At 42.5% G+C, this 22,601-nt stretch overlaps 1 protein-coding gene across 4 annotated transcripts in view; it reads left to right on the forward strand.

Moving 5' to 3' along the window:
- The first annotated feature begins 12,527 nt into the window (after positions 1-12,527).
- The window catches only part of rxraa (retinoid X receptor, alpha a), a 49,319-nt gene continuing 39,245 nt past the window's right edge, over positions 12,528-22,601 (forward strand). Inside the window, exon 1 of one of the 4 annotated variants that reach the window (XM_037265107.1) lies at positions 12,528-12,811. In XM_037265107.1, the coding sequence (XP_037121002.1) occupies positions 12,784-12,811 (28 nt within the window). In that variant the 5' untranslated portion in view covers positions 12,528-12,783. The remainder of the gene's footprint in view (positions 12,812-22,601) is intronic. The other 3 variants (XM_037265106.1, XM_037265108.1, XM_037265109.1) reach the window with 3 other exon arrangements.

The following is a 22,601-nucleotide window of genomic DNA, read 5'->3' on the forward strand; positions in this document are numbered from 1 at the left end:
AGTACCGCAAAACCGCAGGACATGAAAAGAGCCGAGGGACATCTGGTCAACTGCGACGGTCCAACACTTCAACTTGGCCTTCAGAGGGGTTGGGGGGGGGTTACTGATTTCAATTAAATATTATTAGCCACCTGAAATTCTTCTGACTTTAACAAGCAGCAAATGCCGACTCATTCATTTAGCCATTAGTGTCAGTCTTTAGTTTTTCCATCCAAGCTTATGCAACACAAGTTGAGTGGTCATTAGAAGATTAACTTCTGCTATTATCGCACTGGAATCAGATCAGACTAGCACGTGATGAATACATGAAATAGGGACGTGAACCATCTGGATACTTTTTCCAAATGTGCCCTAATTGCTGCTAGTTGATTATTTTGTTCCTGTCATCATATTAGGCCCATTTCTTGAGTGACTCACCACTGATTGTGGAATTGAGTTTTGTATTGACATATTTTGGAGTTGATTTGAAATGTGATCTCTCGGCTTGACAGGAACCGTTTCTCGGTTTAATGAAGACCAGAGGAGAGGATATCACGCTCTCAATCAGCCACTTCACATATGTTTTGACCAATCTTCACTCATGTGCTCAAGGCGGAGAGCTCAGGGGAGATTGCGCCGCGAAGCCTTATCGGAATTCCTCGGTCGGAGGTAGTCAACAAAAGCACATGGCCGATGGCTGACGAGACGCCTTTGACACACACGGGCGACACCTCCCTATTTGACCATGGGGAGCTGGATTGTTTACCAGATTATGATCTGCTGCTGTAATGCATCAGGAAGCCGATTGAAAACGGCTTGGCTGCCGAACCGTGACAACGGGGGCTGGATTGCCACCTTTTGTGATTTGCACGATTTTGTCAATTCTCAAGCCAAATTTTGGTTCCAGTACATCCCCACGAGACACTTAAGGAGTGTATTCAGTTCGACTGGTGTTCAGTATGTAATTCCTTAAAATACACATTTTTAGATATCATGTGAGGACAACAGGAAGCTAGCCAGCTAAGTCATTTGTTTTTTTGTTTTTTTTGTTTTTGCACTTCTACCCAGAAACGGAAAGTGCTGTGGAAAATGTGACCTCTAAAAATAGAAACCTGCAAACAAATCAAATGATTGACGTTTTTCTCTCATGTGACATTGAAGCACCACGGCAGGTTAATATCGTTTCCAAAAAATCTAAAAGCACACGGACGACAATTTAGCACGTCGTGTGAAATTTCCAGGAGGAAAAATGAAGCGAAACCAATACCTCCTGCACTCTGCATGACTGCATGCCGTTGTGCAATAGACTTTTGTACTTCTCTTGCCAACTTGTTTCACACATCCTGAATACGGTACGCTGCGAGAGCCTGACATTGCTATTTAGACTCTTAGCGCTAAAGACGGAAAAAGAACAAACAAAATACTCAATATTATTGTATGAATAGCTTTGTTTAGTGGGATGTGGGATAGTGGGATGGTCAGGAAAGAGGTCAAACAAACCTGAGTCAACAAGTGCCTATTTCACCCAAAACAAATTCTCGTAGCTCACACTGACAATAGCCAACGAGTGATGTCACCTCAAGCGACAAAACACTTGAGCCTATTTGGGATGTGATTACACTCCCTTAAACAAGCCAAGCGTCAGATCATCTTATCTGTGGCTCAGTTTTCTCTTCTGCTATGTTTAATCAACAATTTATCCGCGCGGCTTTTTCTCATCTTCTTTTTTATTCCCCATAGCAAGTCTTGTTGCTTTGAAAATTGTTTTTGACTTCAAAAGAAATATGACCGTCTTCAGGATTCAAGGTCTTTATTTTGTTTTATTAAATAAAGGAAAAAATAAACAAATAAATAATGAAATAGCAATCAAATTCTTACCTTGAGAGACATCTTTAAAAAGTTCATGTGTAGTTTTGAATATGAAGGAGAAAAACAAATCCGTAAATAATCGTTATAAATAAAATAGTTTTGAAAGTTGATCAAATCAAATGTAGTTGATCTGGAACCAATTTCCAAGGAAGCATTGTAGTTCATCAGTCATAGAAACTCATGGACACATATTTTCTCAACATAACTGGACTACCTGGAATTCCAATTGAATAAATGATGCAGCCTTGAAAAATCCGAGAAGAAGAACACAGTAGCTGTAGAAAATGAAAAAGTGTTGCCATTGCACATTTAACATTTCACTTGATTGTGTTTGAATAGCAAGCTTTTGTGTAACTTTTACGCAAGGCAACGTAAACACGACAGCTCCTCAGGAAACACAGCTGGGTTTTTTTCCGTACGACTGTTGTGGAGCCCACATGACCTTGACACTTATTTTTGTGACCTTATGAAGAAAGAACACAGTGTCAAGAACTTGACAGAGCAGTGAAGAGCAACATTTTTACCATGAAAAAAAAAAAAAAACTCTCCGTGTATATTAGTAATTCTCTTTGGACTTTTTGAAAGTAAACATCATCATGTCACCTACCCCAAGGAATCTCTTTCTTCTGTTTGCATTTGTTTTTTTACGAGGACTTTCATGCCTCCAGCCCAATTTTCCCCCTCCTTTCATTTTGGGTGATCATATAATATTTATATTCGATAAACAAAACAAAATAACAAAACAAATTCAAGTCTCCACCCCCGGGGTGGAGAATCGCACAGTTTAAATGAAAATACAATTACCATGCTTCACACTTTTTGTTTGCGGCGTTTTGCTAAGCCTTAGTTGGCCCGTATCTTGCGTTCTGTCAGACGAAATGACACGAGTCCCCGTGTGACTGCACCGCAGGTCTTACAATCACCCAACATTGTAAATCAAGCTCAGGAACGGTGACGACTCTTGTCAGCAAATCCCACTCAGCTCTGGCGTGTGTCTATTATGTCTGAACTATGTCTCGCTTCAGAATTTAAATGATTTCATTCGGGGCAAACACTTTTTCCGTGGGTCCGGGAGGAGCTGTCGTGGCTTGTAAGAGTTTACGAGAGATATTGCGGACTGAATGTGAATAGTATCAAATCAAAGACTCCGGGGAAGGTTATAAAATAACCATGGGGCTTTAAACTATCTTTAAAGCATGTAAACAAGAAGGCGGGGGGGGGGGGGGGGGGGATCAAACATATCTATCTATTCACTGCGCATGGATCGCCCTGAATTTTGCAGACGGTCAATGCGTGGCCATGTTTATAAACTGCATTGCGCCCGTTTCACAACACTCATTAATTGCTCATATTTATTGGTCTACTTTTGGGAGAGAGGAAAAATAAATCAAAGATTTTCAGTTTCCAAAGCATACCGTTCAAAATTTTACAGCAAATAGACTTTTTTAAGGGTGCGGCAAAATATACCGTCAAACCGTTACATAACCTGAATATAAACTTCTAATCTGCACAAACAGAGCTTCAGACCAGCGACTGTTTTCATAGTAATAGTTTGAAATCTGGAGGGAGTAAGTTCCACACCATGCTAATAATCGGGTTTTCCTGAGTGGATGACAACTCCTGATAAGGTTTAAAAAAGCAGCGTGGTCAATCCACTTGAAAATATTGTGCCGTATAATATCCACAAAACATTTATTGGTACATATCCAGTTTGAGCTGAGCCACGTGCTGCCATGTGTTTCTGCTTATTGTCTTTCTGTTATGCCACCGTCCATAAACATGGTGCTGATAGCATCGCTGGGACGATAATTCAAGTCTGCGGATATCCACACGGAGATAAGACTTTAGGGCTCAGTTGATGGTATTAATCAATGTCGTCTTTACTATTGCGACATATCAAATCTCGATTAATGTTGAGTCAAGGTACTGCGTACCATCACTAATCTAATCACAAAACACTAATCATCCAGTGGCGGAGCTAGGTTTTTTTTTCTTTTGGGGGGGCCATGGGGTCAAGGTGGGGTTCGCTAAAGGAAAAAAATTGGAAACCCAAAGAATTCTTCAGAAAACGCTGATTATTACTCATCACATTCTTTACGGGAAACATGGAGGAATGCGGAAAACAATTCCCAGAAATTAACCCACAAGTTAATTAGCTGGCTTAGCATCTGGGGGGGGCAAACATATTTCCAGGGAGGCAGTAAGAACTGTTTCGTTGAGAAGTCTATTTCGGACAGCAGCGCTGAACCGGCGCAGTCAGGTCCCACTTTCCTCGACAGCCCCTTTACCTCCTCGTCAACTGTTACATCTTGTTTCCATCAGCTTACGGTGCTCGTCGGAGTGAAAACGAGAGGGAGGAGGAGGGGAGCGAATGCAAAGGGGAGGATGGGCAGAGGAATCCTTTCTCAGCGCCTGGAGCTGTGACTGCAAGAGAAGAAACTGTTACGCTACCTTCACAGAACCCCCAAGACTGAGGAAGGCATTTTTTATCTCTTAGTCCTCTGGGACCTCAGAATGCAATACAAGCTTTTTTTTTTTTTTAAACCGAGAAATAAAGCAACAACATATGGGGAAAAAAAATGCGGGTGTGTTAAAGAAAAACAACCAGTTAGGTCTGGGTGTGGAAAATTTATGTTTGTGCAATCCAGGATGGGAAATGAGCAGGAGCCAAAACCACAACAAAAAAAAACAAAGCGTCTTAGATGCTACCGGATCCGGGTTATAATGTTTTTTCTTTTTTTTAAAAACACGGTATGTAAGTAAAATGGGATACCGCCTGCGTTCATCATGTCGTCATCCCAGACGGCGAATGTAAAAACATAGCTGCTGCGTGTTGGCCATTTGCTCAGCCATTTGCATGGCCATTATACAACTGTACAGCCAACAACACACTCAACAGCTTTCACTCTCTCACAACTACAAAAAAAATCAAAATTTCAAAATAAATTTCCATTTGGTGTAAGATTTACAAACGCCATTTCAGACTCGGTTGATGACAGGGTGCCGTCTCTCTTCTCGTTTATCGGCAAGACAAATGGACAGCAGCCGTTGGGCGCGGACAGGACCAGGGTCATCCATCTTGGGCGTAATTATGCACAAAGTCCCCGATGTGTCATGTTGTTAGCATTTCCAACTGTGCGAGGAGTAGTAAAATGTCCACTCTTCTATTATGCTTACTTTTCCAAACCCAGCAGGAAGGTGATTTGTTTTGCTTAAGTCCGACAGATGGGGGGGATATATTACCTGGAATTACACGAGCTGCGTTGATCTCGATATATATCAATATGCCTTTTATGATAGCGGACAAAAACCAACAACCGGACCGCTCATATTTTATTTGAGTTATGCACAAATACTAGCAGGAATTTCCCGCTTGTCAAAACTTCCCAGTGTGCAGCCTGCTACATTTTCTTTTCTCCTTGGTTGAAAAATGATCTATTTTCGGGGAGGCCCCTTTTGCATAGTGCAGCGTATGTGACATTCGGATTTTACTAGGCGCCTTGTCTGTGCTTTATTCACTGGCACCCGTTTTCATGGTCAATTTTATGTCTGCTGTCATACTTTTAAGGGATTTTCCATATGTTGGAAGTGTGATTTTGGGTGGCGTCACTCGGCGTGAAAGTGGATGGAAAATATCACTCTGCTTCGTGGTGAGTGCATTAACATTTAAAGGCCCAAGTGGAAATGTTGCAAAGTATAAGTGTGTCCTATAGGGTCCATTTTCTTTTTGCCTCCATGTTGAGCCATATTTAGAAAGATGCAGAGAGAGGGGGGGGGGGGGGGGGTTGTGTTCAGTTGTGTGCTCAATTCGAAGGTGGAAAACGTGATTAGTTTTTCTCCAAGTCTTTATGCATACAATATTGTTCCTTTCCTCTGTATTGCAGCTAAGCTTCTTTTCTCTTTCCCATCGAAAAACAAAGGAGTGAATTATCACGGGGAGGAAAATAGGCAAGCTTGTCTTCCATTTACGTTGAAACTGGAGGATTTAATGTCTTTTTTTTTTAAATAATAGATGGATGAAATAGAAATTTATAGCATTAAGTGGCTCTATCTAGTTGAGAATCTTACCAGGAATTTGCATTTGGTATGCACTAAAGAAATGAAGGGATACATTATGCAGATGTTAGTACAGCAAAAAAAAACATTATTTTCAAGAATATATAATTTTTGCATATTTTGATTTTATTATTTCTAAACAAAAGCTTGAAAAACAATTCTGTTTGTTTACACAGCAGGTAAGCACGAGAGTTAAAAAAAAAAAAAAAAAAGTATTTTGTGGCCTCCCTTGATGCATCCTCAATTCAGGGTCTGAGATTTTTTTTTTTTTTTCTGAATTAAATATTCTCTCTCATCCTTGATGTTGAGCTATAAGCGCTTCAGGTTGGGTGGGGGAGGAATGAGAGAATGAGTGTGCTCATTTCCTTTGCCTCTCTAGGAAACTGGATATATTTAGAAATATGCACATTAAAGAACAAAACCCCCATCACTAAAGCCATGAAGAGATAAAATATATATATATATATTTTAGACTGAATCCCATGCCTGATAAATCATGTTATGGAGGGAAAAAAAACAACTAGGGTAGGGGACTCGGGAACGATAAGCAGATGGAACTCTTCGTCCATAACTGTTGAAATATTTACGTCAACGTGTGCAGATGGTCCGATTTGTAACTTGTTTTGTCATCTTATAGAATATTTCAGTCTGTGCTTTTTGTGGATGCCAAGGAAAGAATTAAGTTTCTGAGACTCTGAAAATTTTTTGCTGAGGCAGGAGTTGGCGAGTCCGAACCGCCGTTGGTGTCATTAGCAGTGAGTGGGGCGACGCGACCCAAAGCAGCCTTGGGCCGCTCATCTGTACTTGTCACCCTCTCGCCGGATTCATTAGTCACTGTCCAGATGACGGGACCTCTCGTAAAGGATATCTCACCCCATGTGGAGAGCCAAGTGTCTTCGTAAATAGGCTGCTGACCTCCAGAGTGCCTCCGGTCTGGAGGGGGCAGGGTGGAGAGTGGACAGAGATGGGCAACGGAGGGGCATAGTCTGTCTTTCTTGGGAATCCTGGGAGCTGACCCGCCCCTGACCCCCTTCGTACAATGGAGTTAGCCGATGTATCGGTGACCCCGCGATGAAGTATATCCAGGAGTGATGTACTGTTGTTGTTTTGGGGCAATGGAGGAGGTGGAATAAAATGGAGGGGGTTCTTGGCAGCGTTTTGATGCTATGTAAATGACAACAACGCTGTCAGAATGTAGCTAACTGTCCAACAAGCCTTCATGTGACGGCTGAATCCACTTTGATGTTGACGGGTTTTTTTTTTTTGCCTGGATCGTCACAGTTTGATGTTCATTTAATGCAACGCTGCGGAGTTGCATTCACTAACGTTGAATTAGATACACTTTGATGATTAGACGGAATCAGAAGCTTTGGACTAAAAAAAAAAAAGGGATTTGAAATATTAACCTTATTTTGATTGTATTAGAGAGTTTGGCATTGGAGTTTTCTACCCACGCGACTTTCCTGCAAATATGGCGTCTAATTAAAAAAGTGTCTCAAGGGTGCGGGGTTGGTCTTATTGCAAAATAATAAAAGGGGCTCCACCGGTAAAGCTGCACCGTGCCTGCCTTGTAATCCAAGGTAGAAATGGGCCGGTAAGTCTTTGATTGTCTTGCACTTTAGCTGCAAATCGCTCTCTCTCATTCGTGTGCCCTTTTGTACTCCTCGCAAACTGTGTTCAATCGCATTATTATTACAGAGAAAATCATTCGTATTAAGCCTCTCGCGCTGTCATTTGCATCGCAATTGGAGCTGTGGGCTGTCAAGCAAGCGTGGTAGGACATAAGATCCATGTGAAATGAGATTTGCATAAAGAGTGTTGCTCTTGTCATTTATTTATTTTCTTCCGCACAAAAAAACATCAATAAAACAAGCCAAACGTCTGCTGACTCGGTCCCGGAGGCTGCGTCAGACAGGTGTTGCTCAAGGAGTTTGTCGTTGATATTACTCTATTAATAATGACCTCGGCAAGTTTTCAGAGCACAAGTGTAGGGGGGAGTTGTTGCTGTCTTTCCAATGTTGTCAGAAGAGCCCACTGAGGAGCATGTTGTATGTAATACCAAGAGATTCTTTTTTTTTTTGGCTCATTCAATGCCCACCCAGTCCAAATGGATCTTTGACATCTATAGCCGTCAATGGCGATGAACGATTTAGTAATGCTGGCCTGTTTTAAAATGATCAGTCACTGCGGTCGATTCAATGCCTCTGAGGTGAGCCCTGACCCTGAAGCAGGTCGGTTAGGGTTAGGTAAGTGTTTAGAACCTGGAGCAGGTCTGTTTTTGAAGGCAAAGGATAGTGGTAGAAGGGTGTGTAGACAGAGAGGAAGAGGGTTCATCACATTTGCAACAGGACAGGCTTCCCCCTTGAAGTCGGAGACAGTGGTAGGAAGCGTCCAGATTTATGACGCTGAGTAGTCGGCTATTGTATCCGCCTTCACCATGGCGGTTGACCAGCAGACAGACAGAGGGGGAGTGTGAGAAGGACCGTAAATCACATGGAGAGTGTGGCTCAGACATACACACAAACACGTCCAGCCTTATGCGAGCAGGACACGTGAGAAGGAAGGGCGGGTTGATGACTGGATAGAAGGTTTGGGATTGTTTGAAAATGAAAATGGCTGTTATTTGAAAGCCAGTTTATTGCAGGAGACAAGCAAACTAAATTTTTGGAATCAATTATTCTTGATGAACCGCGATTCCGACTGTCACTCCTTGTTCCAAAGTGAGGAAATCACAAGACTCCTTTTCACTCTCATGTTCCTCCCCGTGAAATGACTCTCTGTCTCTTTCAAGCACCATTAAGTCCATTTCCCTCATAGGTAATCAGGGGATCGCTTAACGTGCAACCTTGCACACGTTTGCACCGGGCGGAATCATTTAAGCGGCGCATCCTCGCTTTCATTCATGTGTTTGCCAGAGGTTACCCCCCCCCCCCCTCCGGTTGTGCCCGCTTGGACTCTGACCTGATTGAATCACGCATCCTTGCCGTGACTACGAGAGCCCCCTCTTGCTAAATGTGTAGTGTGTACACAAGGCCACAGTGGGCAATGTTTACTCAGCTGAAGTTCAACAGTGGTGCGCTCCCTCACGTATGTACTGTACGTGGCAGGATATCACATGTTCTGCATCCTATAGGAACTCGGATCACGTCGGAATTATGTATGATTATATTTCCTGCAGTGATTATCATTTGCTAGTTAAAATCGATCTTTGACGTCTATAGGCGTGATTGGTAGTGAATGTGTTGCGGAATAACATTTCGTTTTCATTGTATTTCCTCATTTTGCTGCTTGAGTTTAGGGGAAAATAATAATTTTTTGGCACGTTATCATACAATCCTGCTTATTCCTGGATGTAGCGTGCTGGACTTTGGGCGAGAGATGCGATAAACCAAGGACTGGACACCAGCCAATCGCAGTCAACAATCACAGTTGAATAAACACGCTGCATGCACATTATATATTTTCTAAACTTTTTTTTAACTTTTCAACCTTGGAGTTGGTCCGCTGTTCATGAGTTCAACATATTTCATCAGCAAACATAGAAAACAGAGTTGGAGCGTTATTTTAGCTTTATTTATGAGTATTTATTTATGAGTAGAGGAGTCACAACACTACTTTAATGGTACGTCAACATGAATTTGTTCAATAGTTTATTTTTTTTTAAAATATAGAGACAGATTGTTTATGTTTTATATTTATCACCATTTATCACCAACCAAAAAACGTTTCACCTCTTTCAACACAAATAATTCACCGTCCTTGTCTGTTGGCATCAGCAATTCCATCATGATGCAATAATACCCGACTCACTTGTAAGTCAAAATATACTCCGCAAGGATGGCGATTCTCTCCTTGCCGATAAAAGCGCCGTCTTCCAAGTACTGATGAGATTTATTGCACCGTCTCTTCAAATGTAGCCAATTTCACTTTAATACCATATTAAAGAATGATGCATGTCTTTGTCTCGCTAGTCCCCGCTCTGAAGCCAGCGTACGCTCCTGATACCCGCTGATGTAATGTTCAATATTGATAAGTAGTGAAAACGCTTTTTCCAGTCGTTTTGGTTGAAACCGCTACATTTGTGCTTCTGTTTGGTCGCCTCTTCCTGCCTCTGTGTCCGTCTCTAATGTCCAGTGTGTCTTCCGCAAGGGAAGTTGCCTCAGTGTTATCCACAGACAAAAGCCCTGACCCAGGGGTTAAGGAATGTGAACCCAGCGTTGTGACGATCAAGACTTTCCCTCGGGGCGGGCATTGCTGAACACCTCAGCAAACACCCGAATGATCTCACATGATTGTATGCTCCTCGGTTCCCATTTTGACACGGCACACTTGACCTGCAATTTTAAATGATCTCCATGTTTGCATGGTGATAATAAAGGCAGTTAACTCATTCATTGCCAGTTCAGCACATATTAATATTTGACGTCTATTCTCGTCACTGGCGGTGAATGAGTTAAATATTGGATTTGTTTTTAAGGGACTTTTTTGTAATTAAAAAAATGTTATATTTTTGCAACCAATCCCTAACGAGCCAAAATTGTTTTGGTTACTTTTATGGAGCTGGAATAAAACATATTGGGAATATCGTTTTAGTTTGGTCCAATTAATTAATTATTACTTAAATTTATTGTTTTTTCAATTGTATTTTTAGTTTTTGTTTTGACTTCCAAAAGCCAAAACTTTAGACTGATAATCAAGACATTAGTTTCAGCTTTTAAAGTCTCTCATGTGTTTTGCTGTACATTCCTCCGGATGGGAAACCATTGTCATTGCCACCAAAACGCCCATAATCACTTTTACGGATGAGCTTGTCATGAATGCTCAAAGTACAAAGGAGACCAAAAGGCCCTTGTCTCATTTATCACCCACTTTAAGAGAGGCACAGAGAAGAGGAGGGGGGGGGGGGGGGGGGGGGGGGGGCTGTCAAAGCAACCATAGCAGAGTTAACCGTAACAGTGGTGGTCTCTCGTCCCCCGAGGCTCAAGCCCAAGTGGAGGAATAAGACAAGAGAGGAAACGGCGTAAAAGATAAAATGCAATAAGAGTTAAACACAGACAGGAGACCTCGGTTAGAAGGGTGTTGTGGAGCACCAAAACATCCCCTGGAGAATTTATGGATGGAGGTGAAAGGTCAGGGCGCTATTAATCATCACGCACGATGAGGATTAAATAGCTCGGGCTAGCGGGTCGATGAGAGAACCTGGTTTGAAAAAAATGGTTGCGTCTGTCTTCTATTACAGAGTGGAGAGCCCCCGAGGCTACGCAGCGGAGAAATTTGGCTCCTCCCACCCGACTCTAATGAGCATTTGTGTCACTTGACATCACATTGCAAACATTGCAGCACCTTTAAAATTCTCAAGATGGATGAAGGGAAAAGGCTTCCAAGAGTTTTACAAAATGACACTCACCTTGAATGAGGTTTTAAAATACTTTTTGAAACAACCTTCTTTTGATCTTTGGAGTGCCGTGCGTTGCATTAATTATGTATCACGCCTCAGTACAAACTTAACAGCAGCATGCTCATCATAAGGAATGGCGGATGGCTGGAGGAGGCACGTGGACGCCCTACATTGCTTCTGCGTGCACAGCAGAGGCGGTTTTAGTCTTGGGGGGGGTGCACAGTTTACAAATTGTAATCCTCAGATTCAATAAGTGTTTTTATTGTCTGTGGGCAAACCGACAGGAGATGCCGGGCGAGATGGACGGTGTTTAAATTAGGAAGAAAACTGTCGTGGTGGGAATGTATGGAGGGAGCAGAACAATGCGAGTTAAGTGGTGGAGAGTTGGCAGTGGTGTAATGCAGGAAGATTTATGCAAAGTCAACATGCTGCTTCTTGTTGAGGGTTTTGCCGAGGGGAGGGGGCGGGAGGTTGTGTGCATCTGCCCAAACTTTTTTGGCATCCAGAATAAATTCATAGATATTTATGCCGTGTTAGCAGATTAGCGAGTTAATGAATGTAGAGACTGGATTTCCTCGAGGTAAAAAAAATAGAACGATTCGCCTCATCGAGTACAATCGGATCTGCAAATTCGGATGCCTCACAATAGAAAATCGATTAAAACGAATCGTCACTTGATTCGACCTGCTCGGATTCCGATCGGTCGTTCAGGACAATCCAGACATTTTTTTTAACGAACTTCTCGATGGCTACACTCCTGTCTTAATTGTAAATAAGAAACTCTGAAAAAGAGAAAAAATCCATCATTACACAAGTTCTCTATTGGATTAAAGTCTCCGAGAACCTCCAACAGGACTCCCTGAGGGACACCTTCTTCATGTCCACAAAGAATATGCAGAATCTCCACACAAAGATTCCAACATGCAGGAACATCTCAACTTAGATGCAGTGAGCCCACAACTTTAGTTCAACAGATGTGTGACCAGGTTAAAATAACACCAGATAGGCAGTGAGAAGAAGAAATAGCTGCTGGAAGTCTTTGCGTTGTTAGGAAAACTTAAACTGCGGTGGAATCGTTTTAATATCAACAGTAAAATGCATTTCCCTTCCACCCTGAAACATTTTCACTCTCTTTTTACCCGATTTAAGGGTTCACGCAAAGGCTTCGCATGGCGTCGCTGCAGTGTGATGTGGGCCTGTAGGAGTACCCCCTGCGTGGGTCCCTTTGCAGTGCAGATCCAGTAGTTGGACTTGTGTCGAGAACACGCGAGGCAGAAGAGAGGAGTACAGCGGCGGGGTGAGCAAGTCGAGGTAGAAACGCAACATCGCACGAGACTATTTGACTTTTGCAGCGATCAACTCGAAGAGGAGCACGGAGAGCAACAACAACAACACCTGGTGTGGTGGACTCGAGCCGCCGGTGAAAAAGTCCCGAACGACCGTCTCAGCTGGCATGAGCTAACCGAACCCACCAGACAGAAATGGAAACCAAACCGTTCTTGTCATTGGGTGAGTTTGGAAATGGCATTGTTTATTCTGCAAATGCATGCTGTTATGTTTGATTTTGATTTATTTTTTTGGGGGTTTGCTTGAAATGTTGTCCCCCCCCCCCCCTTGTCGTCTGTTCGTTGCTCGCTTTTTTTTTTTCCTCCTCACTCGCTCTTTTTTTATGACAGCGAGTTGCCAAGCGCGTCCGCACGCCTTGAACTCGAGCATGGCCGTTGTTTTTTTTCTTCTGGAAATGTGAAATGTGTATTTTGTGGGGCAAAAAGAAAAGACAGAGTCGCTCTCCAATGCTGATGACATTCCGCTTTGAGTGACAGAGTCGCTCGGGATAAGATGTGCGCGCTTCTCGCGTGCGCTTCTTGGATGAAGTTTATTTATATCAAAAAGAAAACAATTGATATTCTCCCACTTTAATTATTATGACAGAAATTAAGATTCATGGCAAAGCTTTGTGGTTTAGGCACTATGAAAACACCCAAGAGTTTTTAACTCAGTGGGCAGGGTACGCTTTTAATTTTGGGTTCTGTGTTACGTAACACTACGCTTAGTTTGATGCTGCGGCGCTTGCGTGTTTTCTAAAAAAAAAAATCCGATAATTTGGGGAATTTTTTAAAAAATGTTTAAACATTACCCAGGTTATAATAAAAAAAATTTTTTAAAAACTGTTTTGTGCGACTTAAAGTTGCTTCACTTTTAGGTCAGAGATTCAGTGTGGAAAGGGAAATTGCATTATTCATTTTTTTAAATCGTGTGGGACAGCCTTGACAGTTTATTATGCAGTGTTGTGGAAGAGCCCAGCAGGGGACTGGAGTTAAGAATTAGCTTTAAACTCTACAAGTATCCAAGCTGATTTCAATGCATCGTCCCCGTAGAAGTAAAATCATACAACATTCAAATATTAAAATACATAAAGCATTGCATCAGTGTCTTTGAAGGATTCCTCGCTTCCACGCATTGCATTGTAAATCATTGAAGCTGTATGCTACTGTACGCTTGTCAAAGTGACCCTTGTCCCCTGTAGAGGTGATGCAGCAGAACGCCCGCGTGTTACAGCTCGACACGTAGCATCAGTTGCCTGTACGCGTCACGGACATTCATGGGACTTGTAGGACTCGGGGCGGCCTTCTTCAGTTTCGCTTTGCACCCCCCCCCCCCTTATTTTGCTTTATTGTAGGGACATTGTATCTAGTGTCCACACAGAACGGAAAAGGACTCAATTTATCAAAGTAGTCCATCTGTATGCCTGTCAGCATATCTAAGTGGAGTCTAAAAGCAAGCTGAGGTTGATGCCATTATTAACGTGATGGCGCTCACATTTTCCCTCAAGATGCATCACATGCTGTATCAGCAGTTTTCCGGTGCTTATCCGCCTGCGCTAATATCGCCCTTTCTATTTCAACTTGGTCCATCAAAGGTCCCACTTGGTGGGGTCTGATTTGTTAATTAGCAGCTATCTTCTAAGTCCTTGGGAGTATTGATTAGCAGCTCATTTGGTTATTATCTGTCACGCGGCATTAGTGGATTCTGACGTTTTGAAATGGCAAGTTCACAAATATCAAGTCTGAGAGTTTTTTTTCAAGGCTCTCCTGAAAGTTCCTTTAAAAAAATTAATGGAAATGTGAATGAACAGGGAAAAAAAAAAAAGACATTTGCGTACCAATGCATTCGCCGAATTTCTCCCGGATTCAAACGACTCGAAAATGCTCAAGGTCACCTCCACTGTCACAATACCAATCAGCCTTATCCTTCGCCAATGCCAAACAAAACACTTTCTTACCAAACGGCGGTCAATTGGTAGCTTTGTCTTGTCCCCGCTTCCCCATAAACTTCTTTTATCACCTGCTAATGAGGCTTTTAGTCTGTAATCAAATTCCCCTCGACAGTATTAGCTACTGTGTATGATGCTATTTTACTTTTTTTTAGGGGGGGGCTGAGGCATACAAACACTCAGACATGCATGACCCCCCCCCCCCCTCCCAAAACCAATGAAGTTCATAGTCTTTGATGGGAAAGTGAGATTTGTGTGTGTGTGACATTCCTTTTCTGGCTGTAACTCAGGAACAAAGGTAATAGTGGGAGAGGGTGTCCGTCTTCCGGGAGGGGTGTGTGTTAGTGTGTGTGTGTGTTGCATGGAATTACAGCGCCCAAAGCATTTGGCCAAGTTTGTCTTTTATTGCCGTCCAGTTTTGTGTTCCTGATGTGATGCCTTCGTCTCCCCTTTTGAGAGAACAGGGCTGCAGCTGTCATTTTTATTGGGGCGGGCGGGGGGGGGGGGCGGTTTATAGCAAGACTTAATGGTTTAAAGTGACAGCTCTCTCCTGAAACCCCTATGTCTGAATTTCACCCGTGAGGCCTTCGATTTAAATGGAAAAAAAAAAAAAAAAGACAATGTGCCCACTTCAATTAGGCACTCGTCGCTTTGCTTAGCGGTCGAACGAGTCAGTGATGCAGAATCACTGATGGACTCAAAAGCTCGTTAATTATTTGTGCAAAAAAAAAAAAAAAAGTTGGCCTTCACAGGAGGTCTTTATTGATAATACTTGCGGTGAACTTTGCACCTCAAACTTTGACCTTTGCTCCCCATCTGTTCTATCATGTCGGGAATTTGCCTTTAGCGTCGTGCCTGTTGTTTAAAGCGCTTCAAGACTTTAAAAAGTTTTGCTTCATCTTCTTTTGGACCTCTGCTTTCCTTATTTGTTTTTTAACTGTCACGGGTGTTGTGGAAATCAAGGGGCAAGCAATCATTTTTAAGTCATTGATGATGTCGTTGTTGCTCCTATGAGTGAAACCTTGCTGCTGTGTTTTATTTTTTTTTCACCCAGCACCAAGTTTATTCACACGGTCAAAATTGTTGGTACCTTTCCGGTAAAGGGAAAAAAAAAAACACTGTGGTCTCTGAGTCTGACAAGGCTGGAATTTCCCAAAATGTATGTACTGTATAGACAAGCCAGAGAGCTTCTGGGAGAATGTCCAGATGTGACAGAAGTTGAATTTTTCCTGTTAGCTCAGTCAACAAATGAAGCATGCAAAGAGTCTGAATCTTAGTGATGGGGAAAATGAAGCTTCATATGTGCTTCATGAACCAGTTGTATTTTTTGACTCCTCTAGAGGGCGCTCTCAATGCTTTCTTTCATCAGTCATCCGAGGGCGATGAGGTTTTTATTTCTCGCCTCCTCGAAAGTCTGCATGCCTCGTCTTCGCACTGTCAGTATTCAGGGTGCGTCCGGCCAATCTTTTGAAGTAGAAGCACAGTCTCTGTGGGAATTTGACCAGATCACGCCCGTAATTCGCATTGAGAGGAAGGTCATCTCGCCCTCCTCTTGAGCCAGTGCTCGCCTCTCTTCCTGGAAGATGAGCCAAAGCGACAAGGGACATCAAGCACATACGTGAGAAAGAAGTGTAAAAAGCAAATGCACAATATGATCTAGTTGTGTTGTGACATTCAAATGCTGCCAAGAAAGCATCAAATCAGTAGCTGTCAGAAGCCTCTCCTCTTTTCTACTCCTCCACATTCCTCATCTTGGCATATTTTAGATAATAAAAACAAGTGTCTAATCTCCCTCTTGGATTGCGTGGATGTGTGAAGACGACTTCTGTTTCTTGCCTTCCGGAATCACGTTTGAAGCCTTTGTTGGTCGAATGACTTCATATCAAGTGACATCTAAATAATATAGCTTGCCAGATATATTGAAAATTTTGATGTTCTGTATATCGATCTATTCTTAGTATATTGATTTTTTTTTTTTGATGGTATGCTAACAGCTAGGCTAGTTTTGAAGCTAATGTCTTTTTTTTTTTATTCAAACCTTGCTAACCCGTGCTTTAAAAAAAAAATCCAGCAGCTGAAAAGTATCACATTGCATTTGTATGTTTTAAGTGTACAGTAAATCACGATGGTTCTCGTTTCTTGTGCGGAATTCACCCCCGCGTTCAGCAAAAATGTTTCAAACCATCTTTCGACACAGAGATCACGTTTCCACATCAGTGCTCACCTCGTTTGTTGTTCAGACCGCTGTGTATCTCATTTCAGCCTGATCTTTATTCTCTTGCAAAGTGTTCTTCAACTTCTCACAACGCCGCGGTGGGACAAGCTTATTGCTGAAACAAAAACCTATTTGTGTATTTCACAAATTGCCAAGCAAAAAAAAACGTGAGCTAACAAAGTTTCCTGATGTAGTCTGTTCCAACGCTTAGTCCGAAAACCTGCTGAACTGTTTTTTTGACGCCTGCTGGTCTAACATGTTCATACATCCGCCCAGACTCAACACACACCTATACATATGGACACACAAACATAGACACACAGTCTGAGCGGAGATCCAGAGGTTTTATTTTTTGTCACCTATGGTTAGACACCTTGCCAAGGACGCCTGGTTTTAGGAATGTTCTCAAGCGCAGGAAGGTGCAAGGGTGCTAACGCTGCAAGGGGCGGGGCAAGTAAAACACTAGCTGCATTGCAACTTGGTTTTAAAAGATGAATAGACTGCTACTGTACATGTATGTAGATGGCACCTGCATGATAAGTTCTGGAGCTTGCATGCATGTCGTGACGTTATGCTTGTGTGTGTGGAGCAGCTGAGAAGCTGAATACGCTGTCTGGAAGAGGCAAGGTCGGGAGGTTGTGGCTGGGTCACGCTCTGTGGGAGCGCGGCAGCCTCTCCAGACATGACAGCAAAGAGGCCGAGGAGGAAAGCGAGATTGCGAACGGAAGTCAGAAGCATGCTGTTTTTATTTAGCTTCCCTCGGTACTTAATTCATTGACTGGCCGCAGCCAACGTTACATGGGAGGTAATTGTTGTGAAGAGTAATATGAGTCACCTCATCAGCTGAGCGCGTATTATGTTGCCGCTCCTTAAAATAGGATCCTTGTGCATGCTAAGTTGCTCTGGGGGGCTATTAAAGTCTTGACTTCAAATCAGAGAAATGAAGGAAGGAGGGGTTATTGTGTTGGTGAAAGGAAAGAGTGAAAGGAAAGGAAGGAATAAATGGGATGGACACATCTGGATTTCCTCAGCACAATATTTGTGCAGCATCTGGAACAATTCCCTGGAATTTTTAGGGTCCCCTCCTTTCAGTTATGTTTTTTCCTGTGCACCCCCTCCACCCCTCCAATCCGGTTTTCTTCAAAGTCTTGCACCTTGATCCCGCAAGCACGTAAATATTCACGTTGAAATGCATGTTGGGCCAATGCAGACTTTATAGTGACTCAAATTGGACCCATGTGACCAACTCCAGCCAGGGCCCGGCTAATTAAGTGGCACTGGGGTGTGAATTTAGACCTTTTCCAGACATGGGCCAAGCCCCAGCCCTCATAAAAATGGAGGGGGGGAAGACTTGCAGAATTCCCCACCTTCCACAGACAGTAAAAACACTTCTGGTGCAGTTTTTCAAAATCAAATAACCTGTCAGATATTTATTTTTAAGACTAGTGCGAAATTATATTAACAGCTTATTTGACCAAGGCGAAAATGCCAAGGCACGGAAGAACCTCAGCCGTGAGATCACAGGAGCACTTCTCTCTCCCCTCGCCGCCTGCTCATTAGCGATGAAGATTTCGACAAGCTCCGAGCACCTCCCGCCTTACCTGGGTGAAGCCCCTCAGGAGCTCCCTGGTGTTGCTGATGGGCAAGTAGCTTTGAGTGAAAGCCAAAGCGGGAGAGCATCGAGGTACATGCTAATGCGAGTGGTGAGATCAAAAGGAGATGTCTGATGGTCTCCCGCTGATCTGACGTTTACTGACGACGGGGCCCCTCAGGGAACCGTCGTGCCCGCTGCTTGGGTAGAGGGCACTGATCAGACATGATGGAGGAGATAGAAATGCAGATTGGGTTTCAAACTGTCTTCTCTGTTGTCTAAGTCCACAGATGTGGGCCCTGCACCAATGTGCAATATTTTCCTTGCGCCTTCAGTTTATTGTGTGACCTCACTCTCGCTCATCCACTTGACCAGCTGTGTATCTCTCTGATCCAATTTAGCATTGTTGTTTTGGACCATATATTTTGAGTGGCGCACCATTGTTGAGCTCTAAAGCGATCTGACAGTTTGTCTCGCTTGGTCAGTAATTGTTATTTGAGTTAAGAGATTTGAGCCCTCCAGGCAGCGCTTGTATTTTTGGATCTGCCCTATGCTACAATGGCTCAGTGCCTCTTGCAGCATTGGCAGGTAAATACGCAGTGATGTCATCGGTGACATTTCGATGGAAGGAGTCTGCAAGATGTGACCTGGAAAATGGACTAACCTCTTGACTCGGAGTCCATCGCAGTGAAATGATTGCATTGAACTTGAATCAGATTTGAATTTTTGGAAGGCAGAAATTTGGCAGATGCGCATTGTGGCCAAAAATTGACCTTTTATGTAACTTTGCTCACGATACTGGATGACTCTACTGTTGTTTGGGTTAGCTAGCCAGCTAGCTCACTGTCTCGTTAGCATTCACTGGGAAACAAACCAGGAAATTAAATGAATTACATTTTTTCGCATTTCGACATACTACATAAGGCGCACCTGATTATAAGATGCATTGTTGATTTTTTAGAAAATTAAAGAATCGAAAAATACGTTATAAGCCCCTAAAAATCGAACATCCTCTTTTTTTAACATTTTACTCTCCTACGCCATCACGTAGGAAAATGGACAGAATATTTTCCGCTCGTTATAATCTTCTGTTTTGAGGCTGTCTCACACTCAATGTGTTCACTCCTGTTATGATCTTTTTCACGCTAAGGCTTTTGCTTTGTTTCACGTCTCAGAGGCAATGGCTCATTCTAGTCTTTAATACTCCCGTTTTTTGTGCTCACTGAAAAGCCGTACATCCCACCAGAATACGGTAAAGCATCACACTCGTTATGTTGAGCCTCATCCCCCGCGGAAGAGAAATAATTTATAAAATGAAATCTACATTTGTTGTGTAAATGACCACATGCTGTAGGATATTTAATCCCGCCTGCAGTCGATCCCAGTCATGTGACTTGACCTAGTTTTGTTTGCCTCCCTCTGCCTGTCTCTCGTTCCGTTCTCTTCCTGGCCCTTTCACTTTTTTAAACTGATTTGTTTCTCCATATGCCGTCCCTACGTTTTTCGGCATGTTCCGTATTATTCGGACTGTAATGCTTTGGTTTCAGAATAGACTTTGTAGCACTGCTAAGTACTCCCGATCTTACCTCGTCAGTTTTCTGCTGACTTTCATGGTTTCGGTGTCATGCCCTTCCCTTGACCTGCGGGTCAATCCATCGTTCAACCTACCATAAAAACTTGTTGCTTTAAAATATGTGCTACATTCCTTTGCCGGCCAGACATTTCAGCTAATGCTATGAATTTTTCTGAAAAACAAATCTAATATTGCTCTTTTTTTAAATAATGTGCTGTACATTGACTTGGCTAGGTTTTACTGCAAAACTCGGTCGAACAGGTTTCTTGGCAAAGTCTTTGGTTAGATGACGTGCTGACCCCTCGGAATGTGTGGTATGTGTTCATTCTTGACAAGCACACATTTCTGGAGTCATACTGTAACCTACAGAAAACCTGAACTGTCTGTGAAAATGAAAACAATAATGTAGCACATTTTATGATTATGGCTCTCCAGGCTACTTTTTTGGACGGATTGTTAACTATCAGCCATTTTTATTCTGGACTTTGGATATAAGTGAAGCAGCCAAGTTGGAGCCCAACATACTGTGTATTTCTTTTACCGTGACATTAAAATACCTTCATTGAGTTTTAAGATTTGACGCCCTTGACAAGATGATTACAATATTTTTCTCTAATGGAGCTTTACACGTTGGAACCCTCTTAGTCCCATTCGGAGTTAATGCATTCATATTAAAGGCACTTGTAGCCACAGAGCAGGTTCATATACTCTTTCTTATCCGGCTGCTGATGTGACTCATACTCAATTTTTGCGGATTTGATTGTCTTTGCTTTCAGTGAAGGTTGATGCAAAACAGGTGCAGCGCCAGATGTTTGTGTTTCATGTTTTAAATTATGTACCGCTTCTATCACGTATGATTCTTACTGCCGTGATGTGCGTGTCATCGTGTTTGCCCGTTTTTTTTATTTTTTTATAGTCGACAATCTGGATTTTCTCATTTCTCAAAACATGAAATAATTAAAATCTGAATTTATGATAGAAACTTGGACAAAGTTTGATTATTTGTGAATATTAACGAAAACTGTCAGAATGGCTCAACGATGTTGTACATGTTGGATTAGGCATGAATCAAATTTGATTGGTGAATCTGGGTCAGATTTTTAGAACATATTCTACCAAGACAAGACTGAAAAATATGGGCAGCACTGCAGGTTCTTCGTTGTGTTGTTCTTGGGTCTTTTGTATTTATTTACATTTTCAACATGTGTTATTTTGAGATGTTCTGTGCTAAAGTAGCAGTGGGGGTTAATGAATTCAAGTTAATGAATGGCAGGATATGTTCTCCTGTAGAGATGCTAACTTGGGCGTGCAGAGCCCATTTAGCGAGCGTGCTCCTGAACCATCTGGTGGGAATGAGGCAGATGAATCGGGCACAGGTCGCAAAAGCATTTTCACCTCAGAGCATCTCGACACCAATGTGTTCCATCTCACTCGCCATGCGAGTCGAGCTTTATTTTCAAACATGATTCGCTGGAGGTAATTCTCTTTGATCACTTCATAACGTCCTCTATGATGAAGGCCGAAACTAATTGCAATGCATATTTAAAGAGAAAATATGACTTTTGATGCTGGTTTGAATCACTTTGAACGCACGATGATTATAAGAAAATGTTGGACAAATATCCAATGGCCATCCATTAGACGAGGACTTGACAAGATATTTTCTCGACAAGGAACCGCCCTTGATTTCAACATTCTTGTCTGTTCCCGAATCAAAGCAGCTTCTTTGTGCCCGTGCGGCTTTTTCGGGAGTCCAATCACCCAAATTTGATTAGAGTCGTTTGCCTGAGCGCCGGCGGGCCCGCCGAGTCGCCCCCTCGTCGGCTTATTTGCCCCCGAGAAACGTTGTGATGTGCGGAAGCAGACTTTGAACTGACCCATTTTGTTTCTTCCCCTCTGACCTCGTTTGGCAGACTCTTTGGGTTTCTCTTCCTGCAACGTATACCCTCATCTACCCACGATGAAATTTTCTTAGTGATGAACGCGGAGGATAAATACTTTTGCCGTCTGCTTAGCGTGTATTGTATTTTTTAAGCTGCTCTGCTCAGTAATAACAGTCCTCAGGCTGCGGTTTAATGGGTGGTGTTCGGTTTTCTGCGGAAAGTTTGCCACCCCACGGCAACTGCCAATTCCGTTACTTTGTATCTTTGAATGACTCAAAGCCAACATTGTAGAGAAGTTGGTGCAGAAAGGTGATTGTGGTCATTTCAAAAGTGTCACACCTTAACTCTTGCAAGACCGTCACAAAAATAGTAAGTCATTCAATGAATATTTTTAGGTTTTAATTGCCAGAGCAGATTTCAATAACAGGAACAAATGTGAAGAGAAACGCAATCTTGAAAGTGATTTGTTTTTGTCTGAAGATGACAATTGTGTCTTCAAACCAAGGTCTGGGCATCTGCTTTTCTTTATTATGTCTTGTCTATATGTTTGATCTAAAGAGACCCTCAGGTTTCCCAATTCAACCACAGGAGAGTGCGATATGGCCTAAATGTTTTTACGACACAATTTTTTCGAAAATGACTTTAAAGTCTTATAACCTGATGCGCCTTATAGTCTGAAAAATACGGTACTTTAAAGAGTTTTGCCTGGCTGAAAAACTGGCTTTTTGTGTGTAGTTGCAAACACAAAGTGAAATAAAAGACC

Source organism: Syngnathus acus, chromosome 12 (genome assembly GCF_901709675.1).
Source record: "Syngnathus acus chromosome 12, fSynAcu1.2, whole genome shotgun sequence".
Taxonomy (NCBI): Eukaryota; Metazoa; Chordata; class Actinopteri; order Syngnathiformes; family Syngnathidae; genus Syngnathus; species Syngnathus acus.